General features: G+C 37.5%; 2 protein-coding genes and 1 long non-coding RNA gene across 9 annotated transcripts; 1 reads left to right on the forward strand and 2 right to left on the reverse strand.

Annotated features, from left to right (window-relative positions):
- Positions 1–322: 322 nt before the first annotated feature.
- Positions 323–13,654, forward strand: LOC105426544 (G protein-coupled receptor Mth2-like). 7 transcript variants are annotated; one of them, XM_089070762.1, is made up of 6 exons: positions 3,318–3,448; positions 7,535–8,770; positions 9,243–9,321; positions 11,006–11,190; positions 11,368–11,533; positions 12,066–13,654. In XM_089070762.1, the coding sequence occupies exons 2-6, from the start codon at positions 7,711–7,713 to the stop codon at positions 12,436–12,438; spliced, it is 1,863 nt and encodes a 620-aa protein (XP_088926888.1). In that variant the 5' UTR covers positions 3,318–3,448; positions 7,535–7,710; the 3' UTR covers positions 12,439–13,654. The 7 variants fall into 7 exon arrangements, with proteins under 7 accessions (XP_011636121.2, XP_088926888.1, XP_088926885.1 ...); XM_089070759.1 differs by lacking the exon at positions 3,318–3,448 and adding an exon at positions 3,662–3,803 and having other exon boundaries at positions 7,360–8,770; XM_089070760.1 differs by lacking the exon at positions 3,318–3,448 and adding an exon at positions 3,664–3,803.
- Positions 2,851–5,873, reverse strand: LOC148937739 (uncharacterized). The gene is made up of 3 exons (XR_016137945.1): positions 5,732–5,873; positions 3,553–5,654; positions 2,851–3,430 (listed from the first exon to the last, which is right to left on the reverse strand). It is a non-coding gene; the product is annotated as an uncharacterized LOC148937739 (long non-coding RNA).
- On the reverse strand, positions 13,516–22,117 carry Prp8 (pre-mRNA processing factor 8). Its single transcript, XM_089070758.1, has 9 exons — positions 21,958–22,117; positions 21,532–21,755; positions 21,294–21,462; positions 21,023–21,187; positions 20,735–20,950; positions 20,133–20,471; positions 19,793–19,898; positions 14,414–19,729; positions 13,516–14,318 (listed from the first exon to the last, which is right to left on the reverse strand). Exons 2-9 carry the CDS (start codon positions 21,740–21,742, stop codon positions 13,725–13,727), a joined length of 7,116 nt encoding a protein of 2,371 aa, XP_088926884.1. The 5' UTR covers positions 21,743–21,755; positions 21,958–22,117; the 3' UTR covers positions 13,516–13,724.
- Between the last annotated feature and the right edge of the window lie 1,003 nt (positions 22,118–23,120).

A 23,120-nucleotide genomic window follows, 5' to 3' on the forward strand; every position in this document is an offset into this window, starting at 1 on the left:
TGTATTGAATGTTATGTATTGAATTATGTTATATATTGAATCATTGTCATATTGATTTACGATCCGGAGACTCTTGTTCCCCGTTTTTTCTTTTTTTTTTTGGTGTGTTATTCCCGCCCGCATTCTACAAAATTGTCTTAATTGTTTTAACAATTAAAAGTCAAAAGTAAAAAGATGAGATTAGATTCTGATTGATGTTCCAAGTGGCGCCAAACTTCTCAATACGTGCGGAAACAGGCAGACACGGTTCTTCCTTCCGAGAATATGCTTCTAACAAGCGAAATTTTGTCGACGCGTGGGTGCGAAGCGTCGCGGTGAAGCGCGTCACGGCGAAGCGTCGCGGCGCGCATCCTCCGACGCAGAAATGATGGGCGCTAAACGCCGGGGGCGCGAAGCAAAGCTGCCGCGGATAATCTCCGGACGGGTTGCGACCGATAGTTTACGCTGTTCGACGCCCTTGTCGCGATGTGTGGCCGCTCTGATTTAAGTTTCAATTCGGCGCTCTTCCTCGCCGCGTGTGGTCTCTTGACGGCCAGCGGCGCCGTCAATATACCATCGAGGGAGGATCCGCGTTGCTCACCGTCGTTTAGCGTGATCCTCCCTTTGGAGAACGGTACCGGCGGCACCGATACAGTACCGCAATCGTTGGAAAACAACAGCAGCTTCTTCCACGATGGCATCGAATATTCCGCTGAAGAACGTTGGTCTGATGGCAATGTTACTTATGGTTGCATTTGTAGATTGCGCAGATGCATCAGAAAATGTTGCCGCGACGATCAAGTTCTCCGCAAGTATCCGGAGAAGAAAGCGATATGTCAAGAGATGCCCGAAAACGATACCAAGTCGGTAACCGCGATGCCGGATCTGCGTCTACCGATATATCAAATGACCGAGGAGATTCAACACATTGAGACGCTGAGAGAGCACTTCCTCTTGGTACAGAATAACGCTTGCCCCGGTCACACGTACGTTCTTAATGCCGACGATTACGACGAGGATAAAGTCATCCTTCAGACAAATGGCAGTCTCGTGAATACCTTCGGGAAACTCTTTCCATTCTGGAATTATTGCATCGATTGGCAGGTGACTTTCGATCAAATCGGCATCTTGGCTTGCCTCACGCCAGACGTACAAACCGATGTCGAAGTACTCTCGAAGGAAAGAGATAAAGAACACATGGTTCATCATGTGGGTATCATGATATCCATTCCATTTCTCGTTACCACGTTCCTGGTGTACGCGATTACTCCCGAATTGAGAAATCTTTACGGCAAGACTCTCATGTGCTATGTAATGTGTTTAATCATAGCCTACGTCTTCCTGATCTTGGTCAACTATATTTACATGTCTCCGATACGCGCTTTGTGCTATACAACAGGTAAGCAGTAACTTCTCTGTGTATCTATTAACTGCAACAATTAACATTTAACTACATTTTGTAATTTGAGCCGCAAAAGTTTGTCTGATCAGTTTGTCATGATCAGAAAAATGTGATCTTGGAACATAATCTGAACAGAGTTGAAAAATAATTATTTTGCGACATTATTTTATCGTATATAATACAGGAAAGATTGAATGACCGCATTATATACTAAGTCAATATAATTTAATTTTCAAATCAAGTCTGCGTCACGTTTTACATTATCTTTTATTTTTTACTTGTATGCAAAACGATGAACTTGGGAATATTATCTTGAAAGAGTATCTACACGCGCAAATGTGAATAATAAAAAAAATTATACGAATAATTAAATAATTACATTATGTGTAATAATTATTAACACTCCTAGTACTTGGATATTACTAGCAAGTATTGGTCGTTTTAAAAATTATTTATACATATTTCAAATGTTTAATTATTTCGAGAATAATATTTATTTGATACTAATATTCTATATTTGGTAGGAGGTTTCTCCATATAAAGAATCTTCAAATCTCTTATAATCATAGTTTATTTTTTATATTTAGATTTTTATTTATATCTTATATCTTTTTTCTTACTTTTAAGAATAGTCATCTATCATGAATAAAATTATTATCGATTTATGATAATGACTCTATTCTGAAAAAGATCCTAAAAATTTATATATAATTATAAAAACTTGTATCCGTAATCATTGTATATATAATTATAAACTGGATTGATTAATTTATATATTAATCGCAAAAATTTCTTTAAACAATTTTATAGATCGAATGAATGTATTGTACTATTCTTTAATAGATTTATAAATATGACAATTGAATCTATCGCACTATAGATCTATAGATAAAGATCAGTTTTTTCATTTTATAATTAAATTAAATAAATACATACATATATATCATGTTATCATGTAAAATAGGTGTTATCACTCAATTCCAGCCATTAATATGAAGCATAAATAGGTGACTACACATGAGCTATGAATGAATCAGCCGTAAGCATGCTTTTTTTTCTGCACGCGCGATTCCGATATCTCTATCATTAGTAATGATGCGCAAGAACCACATATCACGCTTCCTGATATGATTTAATCTTTGGAATTGGTTCTACGATATTTCGAGAAGGACAAGGCGAGATCGGGCAAGAAGGTGCTTTCAACGAGGAAAGTCGAGATCCAAGGGTCTGATCCAAGAAGAACCCGTCGGCGTCTCATGAACTATCACTATCTTCGATTTCCCGTAAAACAAATGTTAATGATTCCCCCAATGAGTTTGATGCGAGATACACAAGCGACGAGTGTCTGCAAACCGGTTTTTGCGTAATGTTTCGTTGCGTACCCTCATATTCATCATGAGCATCATCATTACTTATAGGGTGGGATAAAAATATATACGCGAATAACGGTAAAATACGGACGAATAACATTATTTCGATTTTCAATAATTTATTTCTTTTCTGGAGCGTAGAAAGATAATGCGATAAAATGCGAAAGGCTCGTTACGAGAGAACCATCGAAATTTTTTCTGCACTCTTCCGTACTATCGATTAATAGCTTTCCGAGATAAATCTCTCGGGCGTATACAAAGTAACACCTGGTGTAACTTGAAATTTTCATCGTTCGCTCGCGTTGTCCGATCATCGCGCAAATCTATTCTCAGTTTTCGTAGTCCTCTCGAAAATACGATGGCTCTCCATGGGAGCATAAAATATCCAAACAATCCAAGCGTCTAAATTTACATTGCCGTTGGATTTCCGTGGAGCTATCGCGTCTGCGAAACATACAAGTTTATCAATGAAATCTTTTTTTCGAACCGCCCTGTATACCCGGCTTCGCAGCAGGTAGGCCGCTGCTTCTCTAACACCGTCGATGCCTCGTTGTCCGGTAGTCTCGCGTCATTGCTCGCGCGAGTATACGCATGTCTCGCGCGCTCTTCTTTCATCCGTCCAGAAAAAGTTTCGGCGAAGCCGTACACAGCACTAGCTTTATCGAGTCCAGCGAGATAGCTGAAAGTCAACGTAATCGTTAGTGATAACAGTGCTATATTTGAACCTGGGTGAATTTTTCATGTTTCAACGATTCGTCCGAAAAGAAAGGAAAGGAAAGAGAAATTACGCTATAACTTCACCTTCTCTCGCGCGTTTACTTCGTTCTCTCAGATAAATTACTTAATTATATCGCGTACGTCGATAACTCGTTTCATTGACGTAAATCTTGATTCATACTCTGACATATTTGAATACACGCCTCTTTCTCACAGTTTCTCACAGCTGGATCAATTGAATCATTGATTGCCATCAGATTATCATAGTATTTGCAATAGTATTTGCAGAATATGTAATAATGTAATAGAATATTATTTGCAGCATTATAAAGCAGGTAAAAATACTTTTCTACTTCTCTACGATTAGATTTGCTTATTTAACAAAACGACACTGGATGATCGAGTGTTCGTCGTGTCTGTATCAGTTCTGATGATTTAACTGTACAAACATTTCGCTGTGTATAAACACTCTGAGATTGTCACTTACATATTTACGTGTATACGTTTTATGAAGTGAAAATTATGATCACATATATAAATTAATTATAAATATAAATTTGTATATCTTAATTATTAATTAACATTTCATTAAAATGTTTCTTTTGTTTAAAAATAATGATTTAAGAAAAAACAAAAATTTTACAATATTCGAACGGGTAATATTTGAAACAATTCTTCAACTTTGACATATTTACTTATGTAATCGTTTATCATCTAACGTGGTGTACATATCTGTACATATCTGTGGATGTTTTTTGTAAATAACTATATTTCGCGTGGCTAAAAATGCTATCCATAGCTGTTACACTATATATTGATTAAAATTCGCACTTTCTTTTATCATTTTTTTCTTAATTGAGCTTGGTTCATCGGATTCACAAGATTTGGCAAAATGATCGAGTAATAAAAGATTAATTGTTTAATTTTATTTTTTTATGGGGCATGGAGAGAAGCTTGCTACATATTCCTTCAGTCATCGCGTTTCTTGTCTCTTTCTTTCTCTCTTCCGCCATTTCTTGTGGCACTTTTGTGAGTAAGCTTCCACAAGGCGATAACGCTGAGGCGGCGATGATAATAATTCCGAGTTCAGCGCAGCCTTATTAAATTAGTACATAATGAAACGGCATTCGAAAACAGCCTTGTTCGTTGCGTTCATCGCGATTTTGATCGCGGTTGCCGCTCTCGAAAGCGACCACCAAGTGGAGGAAGAGCCAGAGGAATCATGGAAGAAACATTCTACCATTCCTCATGTCATTTATTTGAAGGTAGAGATAATTCCAAGTTCTCGTGCACTCTGTATTGTATTCGGAATATGACATTGAGATCAATTTCTGTTTCGTTTCACTACTGCGTGTCGTGATATGCTTTAATGATACTTAATACCTGTAACAATTTTGTGATGATGATGGATTCTTAAATGATAGTGTTTATGAATATAATAATCTCAGAGACGATTATTTATCATCTATGTTTCTCTCGTAATTAATCAATTTTATTTTCAGAATTTGCATTTTGCAAATGCAAATCCTGAATACATCAGCTTTATTAAACATAAATGAACACATAATTGAACAATCCAAATATAACGAAATTACACAAAACAGAAATGACGTAAATATGCTGCTAACAGATTATTATTATGGTAATTCTTTGTCAGTGAGAGATTAATCTATTCACATAATGGTTGTACATAATTTTGTCGACTAACTGTAATCAGGGATATAACACGCAGAAAGAAACCAATATCAAAATGCTGAATGATATTTGAATAATTATATGTAAAAGAATTTGGCGATAACTTGAACTTAAAAATAAAATAATTTTTTTATGAAAAAGTGTGACAGAGAAAAAGAGAGTGTCAGAAGTTGATCCGATTATGCATAATTTATTACACATACGAATTCACATATTCAATAGCAGAGATGTAAAAATCCATGGTGTTTGGTTTCTTTTCGCTTCTATGTCCAATCCTGGGTTAACATTATTTGTCTTGGTTCCCTCTGGCTCTCTACTCCAGAAAACGACCGACATCGACGGTGATGGCTCCGAAAAGCCCTACGTTTCGCTATGCTGTCGCATCGGCACTTTCCTTGCGGGAGATGACTGCGTGGAGGCGATTATGAACGGGACGGAAGCGGTGCAACTGCCGGCGATCTACGAAGTCGATCTTGATCTGGCAAACATCACTGCGAGCAACAAATATTTTAATTTTGTAATATGGAATCCCTGTGCCGGTGCAAAACGGTATGCTTTAAATCCGTACCTTTATAATGACGACAAATGGTACCTATTGTCCAACGGCTCCATCCTGCGACCTTTTTCCGAGGAGCCAGAGGAACGCATCCTCGACTATCATCAGTATTGCTTGGCGCGAGTGAGAAGCTATGAGTTTCGAGAATACCTAGTATTCTTCTGCGAGGAAAATTCGATCGATGACGCCAATGGTGAGGTCGTATACTCCTACGGGATGCTCGCGTCCGTCCCGTTCCTAGTTGCCACGTATATCGTCTACTGGTTGCTGCCCGACCTAAGGAATTTGCACGGCCTGACCTTGCGCGGATACGTCGGTTGCTTGGCGATGGCGTACAGCATGCTGGGAGTGATGCAGTTGACACCGCAGGAACAAATCCCAAACGACATCTGCATCGTATTCGGTATATCCATAGAATGATGCGTTTTCTATTACTCATGTTTTCTTTTTTTTTGTGTGTTTGAATGCATTAATGCAAAGAAGATTAATGCTAGCCTGAAATGAATGAAACCACCATTATGTGGAATTAATCTCAGAGAGATTGCATCAGCTTTGGTTCCCGCTTTGGTTCCCGAATCGTAATAATTTTTTGCAATTAATTTATATGTACACACACACACACACACACACACACACACACACACACACACACACACACACACACACACACACACATCATATGTGTTATGTGCAACATATCTCGCATATCTTTACAGAGACTGCGTCAGACCGGATGAAATGTGGTTTTAAAAATCCTGCGAATTAACGAGAGATCCGCTTGTGCGAGTGCGAGACAACTTTCTAAATTGCTCCCGTAATATCTCTATTTTTTCCTGCAAATGTCAATATTGATATTTAAAAAATTTATTATTGTACAGCATTGATCATAATATTCATTGATCATAACATATAACATTGTAATTTGTCTATAATACTTAAAGCATGACAAAAATAGTATTTTGCTGTAAGAATGCTATGATTATATAACTAATTATGCCACTAAAAATATATGAACATTCTTTTATTTTGTTGTTTCTAAGCTTGCCTTGATACTCAATGTAACTGCTTGCTTCTTTCATTTCAACCAATGTTAATGAAGATAGATATTGGATAGATTAATATACATATCATACGTTTCAAATACTTAAACCTGAAAATGTATGATGCAACTTACATCAAGTTTAATTGGTTCTTATCATAGAATTTAATGAAGATAATTAATGAAGATAGATATTGGATAGATTTAATATATGATATGATTTAATATATTTGAGTATTTGAAACGTATGATATATATATATATATATATATATATATATATATATATATATATATATATATATATATATATATCATACGTTTCAAATACTCAAACCTGGAAATTTATGATGCAACTTACATCAAGTTCAATTGGTTCTTATCATAAAATTTTTTTACCATAAATCTTTAAAAATTTTTTTTTAAATTTGATTACACATTGACAGATAGAGTACTCAGACATTAATCGTAATGACTCATCCCGACTGTAAGGCGAGTCGGAAACGCGTGTATTATATAGACCTGAAAAGGTATTAAAAGCCCTTAAAAACAAATAAATGGAAATGAGCATTCAATTACACATGTACCATGCATTCTTTAAGCTAAACGCTCCAGAAAATAAACTGAGATTCGAATATCGGTAAGGATTAAGATTAGGATCGGTAAGGATCTTCCCTCGCTGTTCTGCTATTATCCTTAGCCGAAAGAGGACCTGCTTTAACGAGGTGTCTTCTTTTTCGCCTTTTCTTCTTGGTCTATACTTTCGCTGCAAAGCAGGTTCGTCTTTCATCGGGACAAAAACGTCGCAGTCGTGGCCAAATCGTCGCAGACCAACGATATCACGCGTATCCTCGTTTCCGTTTAGTTTGATATCGTTGCGGTCAGTGGACATCTGACTAGGAGTTATAAGAGAAATCGGGGCGGTTCAGTAAATTCGACGTGCCGGGTCGACGATGCGCCGACAAAATCTCGTGCTTTGGTGTTGCGCGCTTTTGTTCGTCGCTTCTTCCTCTGAGCCTCGGGGAAATTCCACGACGACGAGCTACGAGCAAAATAACAATTCTACGATGCAATATGAAATTCATGCTAATATTTCCACGACGAATCGTAATGGCAACGAACAGTTGGTACCATATAACGTGCGTGAAAATTCTACCAAGAATGATTACAACGACGACTATTACGGTGATTCGATACAGCATGAATTTCACTCACATTCCACAAAAGATCACAACGATGAGATATCGTTGGGACTTGGTTTGAATTCTACAAAGATCGATGATAAGTACAATTCTACATCACGTAAACTTTATGGAGATTTGATGCAAGTCGAAGAAAGAAATAATTTTACGTTATATATACCTCTCGAAGAAACCAATGGAAAAGACATTGAAAAAAATGTTGTTCCTTACGAAACATGTGACAATGATAACTGTATTCAGTTTTGCTGTCCTCTCGGTAGTCGCTTAATCAAGAACCGATGCGTCGCTGAAGGGGGTAATTATCCTTTCCCGGATATATATATGTACGAACAGGCAATAGACGATCCGTCGAAGAGGAGATCCGAGAAGTTGGACCAAGCATTTCACAGACTAACCATCTATGATCCGTGCCAAAATCTCGATCGCTTTCCGCTTGAACCCGATAAATATAAAGAGGACGACTATGTGTTCTTCATCAACGGCTCTCTGTATCAACCATATTTCAAAAAGTTTACTGAATACTGTCTCGCCGTCTTAGACGACAAATACGATATATTAGTTTGCCTCGAGCCTTCGGAAAGCGAAACTATCGAGCAACCACAGGTATACGGTTTTCCCATAGGTCTGATAGTGTCCTTGCCATTTTTACTGACAACATTCGTGGTGTACACGATACTGCCGGAACTTTGGAACATGCATGGCTATACGCTGCGTGGATACATCGGTTCATTATTTGTTGCGTACACGGTCCTTGCGGTCATTCAGTTAATCAAACAAGATCTTTTATCGGATTCCATCTGCATCGCAATGGGTACAGCATACCTATTTAATAATGCAATATACACTTATACACTTATTAGCCTTATCAGTGTATGCTCGCGTGTTAGTTACTCTTTTTTTCCTTTTCTCCTTTTGATAATTTAGATGTATAAATTAAAATTATTAAGAAAAACAATTAAACGAATAGCGAATAAAATTTATTTAACCTTTATAAACAAAATCTACTCGAAAGTCTGTTTGGACAAATATTATTCTTTTCCTGTTTCTCAAGATTTTGCACAGATCATAACTTTAATCGAAATTTAATTCATTATAGCTCATATTATTTTCAAGGTTTATTGTTTTGGTTTAAAAATTCCTGATGCAAAAAAAGATGGATTAAACTTGTTATTTTACAAGGAGACGGTTATTTTACAAGGAGACTTACAAGTAGTAGGATATAAGCCTCATTATCCGCATTTTAATGCACGCATAATGACATGCTGTTTATTCGACTGTTTCAGCCTTTATCATCCACTTCTCGTTTTTGGCAAGCTTCTTCTGGCTAAATGTAATGTGCTTCGACATTTGGTGGACATTTGGGTAAGGTACTAAAATATTCCATGTATATCTCATCTCCAATCGAATTCATTTGACAGATCTCAAAAGCGATTTTGTGATATTTCTTGAACGAGATGGAGGAAGATGTCTCGAATATATATATATATATATATATATATATATATATATATATATATATTTCGAAGATAATCGTTTGAAAAAGCCATCTCAATTTTATTATATATATGATTGACTACTTATATAATTGTAGTTATGATTGAAATATCAATTACGGTTTGCCAAGGATAAAACATTTCCAGAGATCGACTTCTAGGTCAAAATGAGTTAATTGATTCGCCAAATATTTTCACAAGCGCCACTCGATCCGGCGCTTGTGGCAGAGAAATTTAATAATTGACAAACACTGGGGGAAATTGATAGCGACAGGACGCGAATTAATATCCGGTACGTGACCGACGCGCGTATGTGGCGCAAACACAGCCGAGTTAATTTTGATCTCCTTCGCGGTCAGACGTCGGTCTAAAGAAGTCATTCAGACAGGCAATATTCGGTGAACGGAAAATGTCAGTAGAGTATATCCTTGAACAGCGCGACGATCACGAACGGCGTGAATATGAATACAGAATTTATCAACGAATACCTAATAATATGAATATACAATCCTATTTATATTAACGACAGAATTCTAAAAAGAATGTATCTCTTAAATGGAATTAAGAAAAAATTGCGCGATACAAGTAGATAAATCATCATCCGTGTTGCGGTGATCAATTTAATAGTTATTTAACGTTATCTTAATATAGATCATGCGTTTTTGGTCGCGCCTGCGTCACGCGATACGCGCATCCTTTATTTTATTCCTTCCTCATTATGTGCGCTCATGTGGGATACTACAAGGTAATTTATTATCTCTCGCGTGTCAATGAAATTTCATGACGCAATGTTGTCGTGTCGCTATTTACCATTCCCGCGCGGAGATGAACTAGCCTGCTGTCGCCAAGCCCGTTTCACCCTGCTACAAGGGTGTGACGACTGCTGTGTACGCACATTGTGCGTTCTCTTGTAATCAATTACAAGAGCGTCGCGCGCGCACGTACAATGGATCGTACTTGGAAACGGATTAATTTCCTCCTTTATTACGTGCACGCATCATGTGCGACATTATTATCGTCCCCACCCGCGGAAATCCTCACGAAAATATGAATCATCTTTGTGTTCAAAAAGATTTAAAACACACACACACACACACACACACACACACACACACACACATATATATATATATATATATATATGTTTACATAGTTTTAATAGTACTTAGTCAGTACTTAATCTAAATATGGTATCTCTTGGTTCTTGTATGTTATCATCCATTATCCATGTAGCTCAACACATCCACTCCTTATATTCCATGTTTATATCAGGCATATTATACTGATTGTTATAATTATAAAGATAAATTTGTTAACTTGCCAAAAAACATCATTATTATAGTATGTAAAAATCTTTACAATTAAAAATATTTTCTATTTATCGCTCTCAGAAGATATATAGAATATATACAGAATATACTAAACAAAATAGTTGCACGTTGGCCATTTCCGAGAACCGTGGCTAAAGGCGATAATTATTTTAATGTGCATTTGCATAGTGACCTGTTCTACTTGTTGTTGGCTCAATACGATATGTAAATCATGTTTCGCAGAGGATTCCGCTCGTTACAAGGAAGTGTGAAGCAACGAGAGAAAAGAAAATTTGTGATGTATTCGATTTATGCATGGGGAACAGCTTCCGTCTTCACCATCATCTGTGCCATCATGGATTTCGTTCCTAGCGTACCAAAGGAATTGATTCGTCCGCAATTCGGTGAATTGGGATGTTGGTTCACCAGTAAGTAAATGTTAATTAAGTGGTTAACAAATAAGTTAACAAATATAGCGATGTTTCATCAATCACTATGTGAACATAAAATATACAAATATAAGAAATATTAAAGTGAAAAAATATATTTTATGTACTTACAAAATATACGAAATATAATATGAAAAAATAATTTTCCGTTTTCAGCGGACGAAGCGAAGGCATTATACTTCTACGGACCAATGACTGTTACCGTTATCTGCAACATTTGCTTATTTATCTCCACAGCACTAAAAATTGTGCGTCACAGAAAGGATACGGCTCATCACTTGAGAAGTTCAGAAAGTAGACGCCATGATGACAATAAACAATGGTTCGTACACAAGCATTTTTGCATCAATATGTGACAATTGTATTGATATGATATATACCGACATATCCGCTTTCGAACGGTTTTGCATAATGTCGATCGGTCCTCGTTCCCAGTGAGATGATTATTTTTAGACAGCAACTTTCCCATGCGGTGGTTTGCTTTCATAATTACGAAATCTTTTGAAGAAACAAACACGTCGCCGCCGTTTTGATCGCGCGCGCATACGAGATTCCTCGAGCGTCTGCGATTCTTGAAAGAATGACAAACGATCGTGCGAATAGAAAAGTGGTTGGCCCCTATTTCATGGAGATAAAAATCACATTTCCTTAAAACTTCTTAAGAAAAACTGGACAATTTTCTTCTTATCTTTTTGCTCGAGACTTGGTTAATTAATGACTTTTCGAAGACATCTATCTTTGTTAAATATTGATTAATTTAAGTAGTTTTGTTCATTAGTATTTCATTCACATCTCTTTAAGTATTTCTGAATTGTAGAAGATATAAAAACGTATAACTATATATTTGTTTATAGGTTCAATTTGTATCTGAAGTTGTTCATCGTGATGGGCATAAACTGGTCCATGGAGATAATATCATGGCTGTTCAAGAATGAGCCGCGATATCTTTGGTACCTTACCGATCTGACAAACACATTGCAAGGCCTCATCATCTTCATCATATTCGTATGGAAGGAAAAGATCAAGCGGTTATTGTTAAAGCGATTCGGTTGTCAGGAAAATGGTCTATTCTCCAGAAACTCGACACATAGTGGTTGCCACAGCACAGCCTCACGTACTTGCACTACCACAACATCACAAGGGGTGATGCCCTTGCAAGAGAAAATCAGCCCCTACGTGCAAACAAATTGTCGCGCGAAGAGTTCATCCGATGAGGCTGATCCTTAGTGTTGCAACATGAGAGGATTTCTCTACGTTGATTAGAAATTGATGATTTATCAGCAATTAACTGTGGTGCCGTGATTTAATTCTCCAATCGAGAATAAATTTTTCGTTACTTGCGTTGATCTCTTGGATTTGGAATACCAAAATGGTAATTCATTTTTCCATTTTTTTTTCTTTTTTTATTTCTTTAAAAGAAGTATCTACATAATTTTTTTTATGTCTTTCGCAGTCCAAAGAGAATTAAAAGAATTAATTAAGTTACTTTATATCTATCCTTATTCTCATTAAAATGATAAAAGCATCTTATATATCACATATATTAACTGCCATATGCATAATTTTGTATAAATTTTACTTTAACATAAATGGATACGTTATTTTTTTTTATACATACGTATTTTAGCGATAACATTTTGATAAAAACGCTACGATTAATTTTACTAATTTTGATTTCAACTCTAATATCGCTCGTGTGCATAACTATATTAGATTATTTTTTTTTTAATATTTATTTGAATATAAATTTTGTATTGACACGGTCTACATTTCCACGCACGAATGTTTATTATTAAACAAATTAAAAAAAAAACATATGTAATGAATGTATGCATTTTTAAATGTATATTTAGATAGATAAAATTATTTTTAAAATATTTTGTCGCATAACAAATGTGCGATGCAAATCGACCGATTTATGTCAAATCAATCGTATATTTTATCATATACATGTGATAGTATTACAATATGTATGTACCTTGAAAATCTTTATGCCAAGTTGAAACATCTTTAAATGAAGCATCTTCATATTTAATTTAAAATTCTGTTGATTATAAAATGTATTTGCTGATGAACTTTTCTGGAAATTACATTTCATTTTTATTGTATATTACATATAGAATATTGATCTTCACTGCTTTTATATAGTCACAAAATATTCCTATACATGTGCCATTATGAACAATTGTCTAATATTTAATAATCGCGTCTTTCTATAGAACACTTATAAAATTAAATCAAAATATAGAAAATCAAGTGGATAGAATTACAACACGACACAGGGAGAAAAAAAGTAGAATTCACTCAAAATCTACAAATCTGTAATCATTAAATATATAATGACTTAATCTGTATTCATATTACTATTACATGTATGTGTGTTTGTAATCGTCTACGTATACTATACGACGAAAAAATAAAAAATAAAGAGCATTACGATATATTCTCGCTGCTTATACACATTCTGCACTTCTTTCAATCATTCTATCAGTTAAAACCTGTTACATAAGAGTTTACGCAAACATGTCTTCTCGATCAGCTCCGACGCCTTCACCGTCTTCCAAACTTGAGAAGTTGAGGAAGTGGGCCGGTCTGTGCACTTCGTGATAGAATTCCTTTGGATTTGCGAGTTGTAACTCATACTTCATATTAGGATCGTGTCTGACACCCATAAAGTTGTAATTCCACGAACCTTGACTGGGCACCATAAAAAAGCCAAGAAAACGGTCAGACAGAAGCATTTGTACTTTTTCGTAATGGCTCGGTAAGTAACCCTTAGGATTGTTGCCTTTGTCAGTATTCTGTTTACCCCATTCAAAACCACTCGGAGTTAACTTGTATGCTGTGAGGGAGCAGGAGCCGGGCGTGAAACTGCAAGTGATAACGATAGTCTTCTCGCCATCCCAGATGGAATTTTCCGCCATAATCCGGGCGTGAGTGGATATGTCCTGCGGTGAAAGTTGCGGCAACTCATTAGGTTGCGTGTGTATCCATCCTAGCGGCTCCATCTCCTTCAAATACTGATGGTTAGGTAGTGTATTTGGCAAATGAACGATTTGATGAGTTCCCCATTGTGGTGCCATTACAATACATCTAATTTCTTTCACCTATTTCATATAAAAAATAATATTAGATACAATAAAAAAGCAGCTAAAATTGATTTAAATCGAGACGAGATTAAAGTGAATAATTGAACAATTACCTGAGGATTGTCAGGCGGACTGATGCCATATAAATAGCCAGCGATCTGCGCTCGCAGATCAGAGATTGTGACAAATTTCTTTAACACATTCTTAGGAAGAATGTAAGTGTAGCCGGTCTCTTTGATATCGTCAGATGAGACGTAGATGTGATTCGTTCTGAGATGAAGGTTAGTCGCAGAAATAGCACGTACTCGCCACTCGGTCTTCGAGCTGAAAGTCTGCGTCTCGTAGTTGGACGTGGTTGCGGTGATGATCTCGTCACCATGCTTATTCACCGTTCGCGTGGTGGTAGCGGTCAATTGACTTTGTTCCTTGGTCTGCTTCTCAATTTCAGCAATCTGCTGTCGTTGCGCAGATGGTGCGCTGATTTCCATACCCAGAATAATATCACGAATCTCAGATTGAGTGAGCGACGCGACATTGACATTGTTCTTCTTGCCGTAATCCGCCAATATCAGATCCTTCAGCTGCACTTCCACTTTAATCCATTCGTCATCTGTCAACGACGGCCATATATGATGCGGTTCGGTGATGGTAGTTTTGTCTGGTTTAAGAACGACTTTAGTTCTCTCGGTATTGACGTGTAGAGCGCGCAGAATTAGAATCAGCCGCGAGAATGCAGTGTAAGACGAAATGGTCTTTAACCAGTCATCATAAAGATTAAACAATACCATTTGCGGCTCGGTCGCTTTTAAAATCAGATCACCAAACTTCTCCACTTTAAGACACGCCTGAAACGGTAATTGCAACTCGGAGCCTTTGATGACAATGTTGGGGAAATCTAGCAAGTGCACTTCCAATGGATCTAACATTCCCTTTCTAGTGACGATAATCTGTTTCGGTTGTTCTTCTACTGGCAGAGAGCGAATCAATGCGGCAACTTCCTCGGCGGTCTTCCACTTGGCCAGCTGACCTAAACGCTTTTGGCCCGCCCAGACAGAGGTGTGAATAATCTTCAGAAAGAGTTGTCCTGTGCGCGGATTGAAGATGAAGATTGCACCGTTGATCGGTTTCGTTGTTAAATTGCCCTCAAAAGTTTTGTGAATTGTCACACGATATACGTTTGTATCGTCGACGAACCATATGATTTGATTGGAGAAGAGTTCGCCGTAGTTTTGTGAAGAGAGGTAAGGCTCCGTCGGTTCGGACGAGTACAATTGCAATGCCTTGCGGATACGTTCGCGTAACACATACAAGGCAGGATTCGCCTTCATGATCTTCGCCATGGCTTGTTGTATGAGTGGTTTGCAGCCAGGGAACCAGTTACCATAGGCACTATGCAAATTGTACGCCAGATCGATGGCTATGAGAAGACCGGTGGGTGACGGATAGATAGACATGTTATCCGTTGTGTAGTCTAGGAATTTTGCACGAGCGTATCGCTCGATGTCATGTGAGTCATAATCGCCCCATCTCAATTGAACATCGATCCAATACTTTTGCGTAGTTGTGTTATCCATCACATCCTTGGAATCAGCGAGAAGAGATGGTCGAGACACGTTCCACTTGTAAGCAGAGAACAACAGAATATCGGCGCACGAAGAGTTCATTTTGTAAGATTTTCGCGGATGTATCGTCTCCTTTTGCACAGTCTCGATTTCCAGCGCGTCCAGTTCCTGATCAAAAACCTGACAGAGATCCATCACGATAGATTCGTGTACTTTTTGCCACAAGTGAGCGCGGAATATTTGGATCAACGAAATCTTTAGAGTCGGTATTTTACCGTGCATGAATATTCCCGTCAAATCAAGCTGCACTTGAAAACCGACGTAAACGTTGGCACGATTAATGGTAGGCGACCACCACAGAGTGAATCGACGATTGGGAATTTGATTGAGACCGGAACGCTGAGCGTTTGTCAGCTTCTTATATTTCATAGACTCCTCGAAACCAGATGCCTTTTCCCAGAATAGACCTTCCCATGTCGGAAAATAGGTGCCTTTGAAAAGAGTATGCTCCAGAATGCCCTCGACACCTCCGAGCGCCTGGATCATGTCAGTTCTGTAATTGTTTAGGTTCCACAATTTTCCGTCGTGACGTTGATGAGTCCACCAAAACGGATTCTGTTTCAATACTTGATATTGTTTGAACTCGGTACGAATACGCCAGCCCTTGTCATAGGCTAATGTATGGCGGTCCTTCTGGAATAGCGTGTTTATTCGGGGAATACCGCGATCCCAACTGTCTTCGAGATCTTCTAGAGTGAGCCTGCGATTTTGGGCGTTGGCCTCTTGCCGTTTCAAAGCGTACTCTGCCCAAACGCGTTGAGAATCGATAAATTCTGATTCCCACGGTTGTATGTAACGGTACAAGTTCGGAATCAATTGATCCTCGTCATGGCTCATACCCGAACGAAAATGCGTAATCCCTACGTCAGTTTGTTTCGACCATCTTAAGTCTGATTGAGGTATCAAAACATGACCCATCGACAGCATTCCTAGACCGCCCAATTCCTTGGGTGTATAAAAGACGACAGGCGGAAAACGCGAAGGCATTTTCGAGTTCAATCCGATTTTGATACGTGTCTGAATTTTATTTTCGCACTTGACCAACAGATCTAATAATTCTTGCGTATTTACCACCGCTTCTCTGAAATAAGTCATTAAACCGATCAACGCGGTATTCCACTTGTTCACAATTTTTGTGAAAGTAGTCGAACCCGAAGCCATCAAGATTTGTCTGACACGATTGTGGAAACGCTGCAAGCTCTCATCATCAACGCGTAAAAAGCATTGCGCCGTTCTCTCCTTTGTTATCTCGTTTTGAAGATTCCAGACGCCGTCTCGATGCGTAAATTCCTCGTGAGTTGTTCTACATTTGGGCAGAATTCTACATTCAAAGCCGCTCATGTTAAATAACAAATTCGGATTGTCTTTGCTATAGACGCTGACAAAGCTATTCTCCCATTGGATAGTGGTGGTAGAACGCGGTAAACGATTCTTGATATCCCAAAAAACGGCACGACCCAGATTCACGTCGTGTTTCATCAGCCTCATACGGGCGTCCCGCGGCCAGCACTTTTTATTATTATAGCCAACAATGTTCTCATTGTTTGGATCAGGATGTTCAGTGAGATAACGCTGAATAAGATCTCTCGCTTCGTCGGCAGAGAAGCGCAGAAATAGATGTATTCTATCGACATATCGACAATACAGTCGGATCGGATGTGCTGTCTCGGAAGCGACATCCTGGAATGTTAAAAAATCGTTTGGCATTTGCGGCGGACCGGCCATCTCACTGGCTCGTTGAAGACCTAGTACAAGCAGATCCAATACCAGTCCATAATATTGAGCAATAAAGGATGCGAATTGCAATCCCCTAATAATGCCATAACTGTTAGTATGATTCATATCCTTATAATTGATAACAACATTATTTTTCGCTGTCATGTAATCAGCGATGTTGTGATCGACTATTAAACGCAACAGTCTGTTGAGCAACGTAAGATCGATCTTCTCATACAATTTTTCAAATTTCGATTCGAGCAATACATTACACTCGCCCTCACTGACATCCCACACATCCTGGAGATTATTGATACCTTGGCACCACTTATAGACAAGGAGTGGTGGTGGTTCTGTATCGGCCGGTTTCACCCATGGTGGAAATAGTCGCCTCTTGTCTGCTTCATACCACAAATACTGATCGAGATAGGCATCCGTGATTTTTTCGAGCGGCTCTACGTCATACACAGGAATCAAATGACTATAAAGATCCATAAACTCGATGCCAACCTCCTTAAAAGCTCTCTGTGTGAGCAAATGTCTTTTAATTCTAGATAGTGCTTCATGCGGATTATCATATGCTTGTTCTATCAAACCTAGCTCTTCCCGTTGACTTTGATTCAATCTAGATTTAACACTATAGGCTTCTTTCAGGCGTTCCAAAGCCAATATCAGCAGTTTCGTATCATGTTTATAAGATAACGGCGGGAAAGGTATCGGCGCAAATCTTCGAGATTCTAGCCAATGTACCGAAGTAGTAAATATGGCTACGGCTTCCTCCGGTGATATGTATGGACCATCCTTCAAGTAATTATGCTGTCGTTCTTGTTCAGCCTTCAGATAGAGACGTGTCAAACGACCGAGATTTTTTTTACAGACAGTTTTATCCACCGTGGCACCGCGTCGAATTCTCTCTCGGTTATAATGAGCTGTATTCGTCCACCAGTCGGCTTTCATCTTGACATAACGCAATATCATGTTTTCAATTGGAATTGGTAGACCTGGCACTTTCCATGGGATATTTGCTTTCCAACAACGCCAGGCTTCGCTCAGATGTTGAAGAATAGTCCGCGCTTTGTTCTGCTTTATTCCTTCAGGCATCATATCGACTATGTCATGCATAACGGATGCTCGTAACTCGAGATCAAAGTGCGATTCGACTCGTTGCTTCGTCACTGTTTTCGCCACACCTTTCGAATGGCGACCTTCGAATTGTCTTGATAATAAATTGCCCAGCCATCTCTCCAACAGCGGAGTAATGCCTCTCATGAAGAACAACCAGACGCGCCAGCCAGGCGCCCAGAATCCACAACCTGGTCCTTTGCCAACTGGCCCGGTGTTGAAGCGATAATAGATTAAATGTTTCAAATCTTTGCACATCCTAATCTGACGCATTAATTTATACTTGTAACGATACATGCCGGTTAATTGACCAACATGCGCGAAAATATATTGCAGTCCATCAGCGAGCTGAAAAGCATCTACATTATTCAATCGATACTGAACGTGAGAATCGATAATGAGTTTGGTCAACCGAAGAATCTCACGACACAGATGGAAAGCGTTACCAAAGCGCGATTTCTTTCTCTCTTTCGTCGTAAGCGTCTTGACGGGCTTCAAGTTAAAATTGTAATCCAAATGAAGATAATTCAGATTTTTTCGATGTATTAATAGATTCAACATGTTATATCCTTGGCGACATACTTGTAGACCAGCTTCTACCCAATCTATCGTCGTCGTCTGGAAGAACTTGGTCGACTTGAATGAACGGAATAAATAGCGTTTCTTCTGCGGTTTCGGTGGCCTATGCTTCAAAGCGTTCAATACGAAATATTTCAGCAATTTCTGATAACTGACTCGCACTTTTACAGGTTGTCCGGGCGGACAATGTTCTCTGTACCATGATTTGACCAATGGAATATCAATAGCCCTTCTCGTTCTACCGGAACGTGTGTTAAATGGCCTTGGCGCCCATAAAAGTGCTATTCCATTCGCTGTATTATCGGTATAAAGAGGTATCTCTTGAAGGAATGGTTGCACTTCACCAGGCAAAACAAAATCTTCATCATCCTCAATTTGTGGCTCCATCGTCTGAAACAAATAAATAAAACATAAAAATTAATGTAATAACTCATTTAATTAAAAGTTAGTTACCTTCAGTGAATTTCTATGAGAGATTGGATTGATCAGTGGATCGAAATAGAATGCAGGTAAATCTGGATCTTCGGTCTTTATATATACAACATTTGGTGCATGATACCTGTAAATTATATATTAAATTTAAAATAAATATACACATACAGAAAATATTTTTAGATAAATTTTGTAAGTGATGTCAGCAGTTTCTTTTTATTATCTTCACAAAAGATACGAATAACAATCACTAGACTTTTTTTACCACATTGCTAGTAAGATCTTTACATATCAACCGTTAGATCTTAAAACTTATGTGGAATATAAATTTAACGATAAAAGTATAAAAATTACGACTCACCATGAAAGATGCACAAAATGAGGCATATTATTATATAAATAAGGAAACGCAATTCTATATTCTGTTCTAATAGGTTGCCTAATGATGATTTTATTTATGTCATTAAACTCGTTCCAATCTTCGTCAGCAGCATTCGAATCTTTTACCAATGGTTCAAATTTCGGTCCTCCTGGGATTGCCATATTTAAAGCTTTTGCAGTAAAGAATGACTTGGGATCAAATAGATAAAAGAAGTTCTGATCTACTAAGTCGGTTAACAATTGATTAGCCAAACGGTACAAAGTGGCCATTTGTGGTAGTGTTAGATTCCATCTCCGGTATGTAGATCCATTAACATGTCTGGAATATGTTTTATCATTCAGATTTTATATTACATATGTAATAAAAAATTATATTCTTAGGAATGTTTCTTCAGTACAGCATTTTGTCCAACTGGATGGCCCATATATTACAAGAATATATAGCAATCCAAGTTGTCAACTCACATGTCCAGTTGATTTCAGGACCCCTACGCTTTTCATCATTAAAGAGCAAATAAGCTGATACAATGCCCTAATAAAAAAAATTTTACTTTTTATATAATTATTTCTGTAGCAACTTACTTTGTTCCGATTAATGGCTTGTGTTCATAAAACCATGATGCCACAGATTCGTCTTCTTCTGAATCAAGTTCAATTTGTATAGCTTCTAATGGTTCAACATCCAAAACGTTATCGGCATAATCTAGAGGAGGCTCCTCATCATCAAAAGGTGGGAATCTCATTCTCTTGAAGTGTCTACGATCTCTTTTTTCTCGTCTCATCATGATCCACATAGTACTAAAAGGAAATTAAAACTTTCAAATATAATTTATAAAGTATTAGGTGATAGAAAAATTACTCATGTTTTACCCCCATTGAGCTATATATACAGGTTCTATAACCCAAGGAATCTCATTGACGAATGTAATAGCTCCAGTAATATGATATAAAACCTTTACATCTCTTATTTGTTCCCAAGGCATAGGCATATTTTCTAACAGTTTCATAACAGCATGTGGCATATACTTCAAAGCTCTATAACAAAAATGTTTATAAAAATTTATAATAGAAATGTTTATAGAAGTTTACAATAGAAATATTTATGAAAAATGTGATTTCACAATCTTCCCCAACAACTTACCCTAAGTAGACACGTTTGTCATGACGATACTTTCTACTACTCATATCACCATGATCTCTAATAATCTTTCTTATATGTTCAGCTGGCATATCTTCTTTCTGAGCATCTACAAAGCCAAACTTTCTCTTTTCTGCGAACCGCTTTGATTGCAACTGCTGCCATTTTTGTGCTAGAGCATAATTAGAATGACAAAGAAAAATAATAATATATAATTTAAATAGTTGTTAACAAGTATTACCTTTTTCCTGAAGTTTATCTTCAGATAATACCTCTGGTTGTTTTGGCATTTGAGGCAACGGCGGTCCTGCTATCGCCTGCATATGAGCATGATGAGCGGCTTGTGCATGAGCTGCAGCCTGAGCATGCACCTGGGCTGCTAGTTGAGCCTGCTGCTGGGCCATCATTGTAGCCCATGGGTTTGGGCTCAATAAATATGGTGGAATAGACATGATTGTGTGTTTCCTGAAACAAAATAAAATTCTTAATCGATTTTTCTTAAATCTACATTAATTTTTTCTGTGTATAGACGCGTAATTTCTACCGCCGGATTCTGAAAGGTCCGATCGTGCGGCAAAAATTACATACATACATATATATATATATATATACACAAAATACATATAACTAAACTAGCTGACACTCAGAAAAAGAAAAGATCACATACTCTTTTACGATATCTATAAATTTGTACGTTAGGCAATATCACGTAAAATCAACTCATTATTCATAATTATTTTATATCAACCATTTGCTACTTCTCACATCACACGCAATGGCATCGATTTTTCACGACTTGAAACATAAGAGAGAGTGGAAACTGACGGAGAAACGTATCTCTGCATTTTCTAGGGATTTTACTTATGAGGTTTGTTTGTAGAAAATGATCCTTTTGTCAGACCTGGGGGTCAATCATGTAACTTTTCCCCTAGAGCGGAAATGTGAAAAGTGAAAAGTTTCACGTGAACTTACGATCATGTACGATTTTGCGGGATCATGTAACTCTCTCAAACGTGAAAATGTGAAATTTTTCACATGAACTTTTTCGCCATATACTTTGGTGGCGGAAAGGCGGAAATCTAGGGAATTAATAAATATGCTTCGGAATTAGAGAAGATTAGGGCTGCGTTAGGATTAAGTGTATGTAGTACATATACAATTGGTTATTAAAAGATGTATATAATATTGTACCAATAAAATAATTTTCATTAGCTATAAAACCTATGAAACTATGTTTCATGATTTCACTTTCCACGCATCCAAGCTACATACATAATCGCTGTACGTGAAGTTTCACGTGAAATGTCAAGGTATGAAAAATAAAAAGTAAAAAGTGAAAAATGAAAAGTGAAAAATTTCACATAAAGTTACATGATTGACTCCATGGGTGCTTTCCAACAAGGAGAGTTTGGTGTTACACAGTGTGACACAGAGAGACACAGTTATAAAATTTAATTGGAACACATAAGTTACTAAATGCTCACTAGAGAGCATAAAAGACGTAGAAGAAAACCATCACGCATAAACATGAGCGCATTTTTTTCGTTATCATTATCGTTATCATTTTTTGTTATCCATTATTGCCAGTGCATTTTTTGAAGAATTATTGATATATACTGAAATAAATTTAAATAAATTATATATATTGATTATTTTATTCCTGGCTACAAAGCGCTTTATTTTATATTTGTAAATAACTATTCGGAGGCTCGAGTCATGCTTGATGCAATCTCTCCTGTCGTGCTCCAGGAGGATTATTTGTATATTTGCCAATGGCGTTGGAGGGTGTCGCCGCTGCAGTCCGACCTGCATCCATCGAGTGAGAGACCA

The sequence above is a fragment of the Pogonomyrmex barbatus genome, unplaced genomic scaffold (genome assembly GCF_055798465.1).
Source record: "Pogonomyrmex barbatus isolate J1 unplaced genomic scaffold, ASM5579846v1 scaffold11, whole genome shotgun sequence".
NCBI lineage: Eukaryota > Metazoa > Arthropoda > Insecta > Hymenoptera > Formicidae > Pogonomyrmex > Pogonomyrmex barbatus.